Raw genomic sequence first — 4,705 nt, 5'->3', positions numbered from 1 at the left:
AATGACATTTAGCGAGAAAAATCAAACTTATGATGTCACCATTATGTTCAGCATACTTTTTTTGTTAACTGTGACAAATTTTGTCGAAAACAAATACCAATTTTGGCCTAAAACGTCATTTACTAGTAGTTAGGGAGCTTGGGAAAAGTACGAAGTTTAAATCTATGACGTTGCAACTGACCATTTGGGACAGGGTTAGTTAGTTAGTCAGGTATACCAATACTATCCTTCTCTCAGAGGAACGTGAAATCCCAGGGTCGATTTTTTCTCAAAAAATGCTCCGAAAGAAAAGAAACGACGGTTTTAAAGAATTTCCTACGCATTCGGGCGCGAAAATTCAATTAAAACCATTTGTGTTAATAACATTTCATTGAAGTTTAAAAGGCATCCCGTTCTTTTAAAAACATTTGTTTATCTTTATAAGGTAACAAGAACATATTTTAAAAACTTATTATATGTTCACTAGTTTTCAGGCTAGTTGGAAAACCCACGTTGTTTTCAGGCTAGTTGGAAAACCCAGGTAGGCCAAAAAACGATGGAAAATATTTGATTAGAAAATTATATAGGATCGTGTGCTTTTTTACGAGTGATTGAATACATATAGTGATTATGTTTTTTTTTTCGTGATTATGTTTCCCTCAGACAAAGGTATTTGATGACTTTGTAATTCTGTCTGTTTCAAATAGGTGGTTTATTCCGGCATTAGATAATTGGTGGATTTTTCCACGGACTTATGAATTAGGCTTTTCTATTATTTTCTGATTCACTTTGTTCAATCGAGAATAAGAGTTTATTTTCTACGTAGCTAATCACGTTTAGACATAGGGCACAATTCAAGAATTAAAAAAGGAAAATAAGTTACATTAGTAGGCTAAGTTTCTCTTCACACTTCTACTCACTCTTAGTTTCGTTACATTTTTTTTATTAAAGTGCGATGAGCCTTCTTTTCTTCAAAGAATAATTTCGAATTTCGAACTAGCAAGAAAAATTCATACCTATTTTGAGCTTGGCTTACACGAGGTCGTTAAGGATATAGAAAGCAACAATCTCATTGGTTGTCTGTTGTGCCAGGGCCTGGTACGAGTTTCTACCTCACTTGCGACTTTCGCCTTCAAGCGAAATATAAAATTCAGGACTCACGTCATATATCTTCGTTTCTAAAAAGTAAAGATAGCTGTGACACCACGTAATTCAAATTGTGTTATATATTAGAGGTTTGCCATTGAGCATAGAGTAAATCTGTTATTTTGATTAATGGTTTTACATATGTATTGCTTGAATATTCATAAACTGCCTTTCTAAAAAAACATTAAGAATAAACCATTACCGAAGAAAAGATGGTCTCTCGAATTTTAAGTATTCTGGTATCATTACTTTTTATAAAATACATACTGTCAAATCAAAACATTTATGTCATACATAGTGTTAACTGTATTGGAAATGGGAAGATTACCAACTACGCAAAAAGACAATTGCGAACATCGTGTTTGCTAAACTGTGGAAACGACAAAAATTGCGATAAAGCATTTTATAAGCCAGAGGAAGGAAACAGCATGTTTGGGGAATGTTGGTTTGTCAAAGAAGAAGGCGGAAATGAAGTTGATTTGCTACAAAATACAGTTGCTGCAGAAATAGAGACATTTCAGGTAAGAGGGTGGCCTTGTGGTAGAGCGTTCGCTTTCAGGTCTTGGGTTCAAACCCGGTCGAGTCTTAGCGCTCAGCATAAGAACAGGATTAATATCTTAAGCGCTAGTTGATATAATAATAATAATAATAACTATGTGTCATAAAACTTTAACCCTATTCGGTCCGGGGGTTTTCAAAAATAATATAATTGAGGGGTCGGCGCGGATTCCCCTTAATAACTTTTCAGAGGATTTTCAAAATTGTATTAAAGTACGTCATAATAGAAACAAAATGATTGTGATACGTTTTTTCTTATGTCAGCATTTTTTCTTTGATGTCATTGAAAGCTTGAAATTTGTTTAAAATACCACTATCTACTAAAAATTTAATTACTTTAATTTTTACATTCTGTTTGAAGTTTCTGAAAGCCAAGTAAAATTTATTTATATAGATTTCGGTTTTTACATAATTTGCTTGGAAAACTCGTTTTTTTCCCCGATTTTCGAGTAAAATTCTAAAAATTTAGGAAATCGGACTAATCACATGTCCACAAAGTACAGACGAATTCTGCTTCATGAAACAAAGTTCTGTTGTAACTTTCAAGCTCTAGGACTAATTCTAACTAGAGTTATTAAATTTTTGCCATTGTAAGAATTTAACAGAGATTTTTAGGGGAAGCTTCGAGTAATAACCAATATTAAGCCTCTGAGAAGTATGGGACCAAAAAATTTGGATCGCAGGTGTCTAATAGATAAATATTGAATCAGAAAATTATTTGAAGTACCATAACCATACATCATAGCAGAAAGGAGTTACTGTAGAAAAACCGTCAAATGACCCTCATGGTACATTATAAATAAGCTGCGCAAAAGATTAACAAAATAATTAATCCATTACGGTAATCTTTGACAAGTAATTTGATAAAAAACAAATATTGGGCAGTGCCAAAAGAATTTCTACATAGTTTCCACAAATTTCTCAGGACTTTAAAATAATAATTATGTCGTTATATAAAAAATACAGAAATAGAAAACTGAGACTAAATGCTTGCCCTAACCCTTTGATATACTAAATTTATTGATGAAGGACACATCTTTTAAAAGTTTTTATGATTAAGGTTTCATGGAATTTTGGCGTGAATCTGAAGATTAACCAAAATGGTCTTTTCGTCCCCCCTGACGGTTTTTTTAATAACTCGTTATTGCTATGTTTCTATGAAACTTACCGAGTCTCAATATTTATCTATTAGACACCTGCATGCCAAATTTTAGGTCCCAGGCCTTGATATTGGCCATTACTCGAAACTACTCCAAAAATCTCCATAAAATCCTTATAATGGGGGAAATTTAATAACTCCTGTTGGGATTATGCTTAGAACTTAAAACTTGCAACACAACTTTGTTTTATTAAAAAGAATCATTTTGCATAACTTGGACACGTGATTTTGTCGGATTTTACCGGAAAATCGAAAAAAAAGGGTTTTTCGGGCAATTTTTTATGCGATCCACGTAAAAACCGGGAAATATGTTAAATAACTTTTACTTAGCTTTCAGAAACTTTAAATAGAATGCAAAAATTCGCTCTGGAACAAAAGCAATTAAATTTTAAGAAGATAGTAAAATTTTTAACAAATTTCAAGCTTCTGATGACCTCACAGAAAATGTGCTGATGCAAGCAAAAAATTTTGCTGCCATTTTGTTCCTTTTATGACGTACTATAAGTGTGCCAAGTTTATTGAGGGTCATAGTATTTTCGAAAAACCCCGGACCGATTAGGGTTAAATTAGACTTTAAGTACATTTTGTGAGTGGTTAATCATTTTAAGGTTGATGTAGTTTTCATTTCACCCTTCTTAGGAAACGGCATGAAATTTGACAAACTTTCTCCGTGTAAACGTTCACCCAAATTAACCTTTTACCACTGTGGTAGTTACTGAAATACACGTACATGATTATGAATGTTTATTTCATAGGATGTCTCTTATTGTGGACGGAACACATGTAAATATGGAAGATGTGAGAACACGAACACCGAAGCGCAGCACATATGCCATTGCGATTGTAATATTTTTATTAATATTAAATATATATTTTTTTATTTGTATCTGCTGAAAAAATCCTGAAAAAAGAATCTTGGGGCTAAAATTTCAAAAAATTCTAAATTTTGCAAAATAAAATGCTAATAAAAGTAAATTGCCATAACATGTTGTTTCTGTTGCTGTTTACGGCAAGGGGTAATTCCCCGCTTGTCCACCAGGGAATCACATTTATTTCAAACGAGCATCACATATTTACATTAATTAATGTTTTTTCTTTTTGATCCGTACTAAACGTTGCTCGATAATTTCCTATCTCTAAAGGGTACAAATCTTACACATTTTTATTGCAATAAGCATTGTTAATTTTTTGTAAGAATTAGGGAGCTCATATACGAAAATTATATCAGAATGGAAAAGGTAATATAAAGTAATAACTTGTTTTGATGTAATTTGTGTTTAGATGAAGATTGGAAGCTACAAGCGACGAATGTTTGTTTTGGCGCGAAAAATGATAGTTACGGAAATTTCACATTACGTGATGATGGCATATTAACAAAGCTAAAACTCCATCATAACGGCGACGCAACATTAAACTGTAATTTCAACCAAGGCGTCAGTCACTCTCGATGGGGATGCGCTCACTACGCTACTGGGCTTCTTGGTATTGCGATTACTAACGAAGAAAACATTATTATGTTTCCAAATCCGCCACCAATTCACTTTACTTACAACCTTCCTGGATACAATGACAGCTCTCCATTTATTGTATTTCAGAATTACAACATACCAGCAAAGATTGACGACGAGTTTCGCATCTGGTACCTTGAAGATTTTGGGTTATCTCAAGAAGATGATAACTCGGGAAGATCATGCACAGATGTATATGCTGTCTTCTGTGATTAAAATGAATTTATTTATTTAATTGTAAACCCGATCAATATTAATTTTAAGGACATTTGCGTACATTCTGAACATAAGTGTTATGAAACTTGAACTTATTAATTTTGTAAGGATTTTCATAATTTGTATGGGATTGTTATTT

At 32.8% G+C, this 4,705-nt stretch overlaps 1 protein-coding gene across 1 annotated transcript; it reads left to right on the top strand.

Annotated features, from left to right (window-relative positions):
- Positions 1 to 828: 828 nt before the first annotated feature.
- On the top strand, positions 829 to 4,628 carry LOC130622541 (uncharacterized). Its single transcript, XM_057438001.1, has 3 exons — positions 829 to 1,646; positions 3,598 to 3,685; positions 4,124 to 4,628. Exons 1-3 carry the CDS (start codon positions 1,338 to 1,340, stop codon positions 4,564 to 4,566), a joined length of 840 nt encoding a protein of 279 aa, XP_057293984.1. The 5' UTR covers positions 829 to 1,337; the 3' UTR covers positions 4,567 to 4,628.
- The last annotated feature ends 77 nt before the right edge of the window (positions 4,629 to 4,705 follow it).

This window comes from Hydractinia symbiolongicarpus, chromosome 12 (genome assembly GCF_029227915.1).
Source record: "Hydractinia symbiolongicarpus strain clone_291-10 chromosome 12, HSymV2.1, whole genome shotgun sequence".
Taxonomy (NCBI): domain Eukaryota; kingdom Metazoa; phylum Cnidaria; class Hydrozoa; order Anthoathecata; family Hydractiniidae; genus Hydractinia; species Hydractinia symbiolongicarpus.
This window is presented reverse-complemented; position numbering and strand designations above follow the sequence as displayed.

Bases quoted from the DNA above. Each gene is read 5' to 3' on its own strand.
- LOC130622541 (XM_057438001.1), top strand. From the start codon at position 1,338: ATGGTCTCTCGAATTTTAAGTATTCTGGTATCATTACTTTTTATAAAA. The intron at 1,647-3,597 runs GTAAGAGGGTGG...TTTATTTCATAG, and splicing joins CAGAAATAGAGACATTTCAG to GATGTCTCTTATTGTGGACG. The intron at 3,686-4,123 runs GTAATATTTTTA...ATTTGTGTTTAG, and splicing joins GCACATATGCCATTGCGATT to ATGAAGATTGGAAGCTACAA.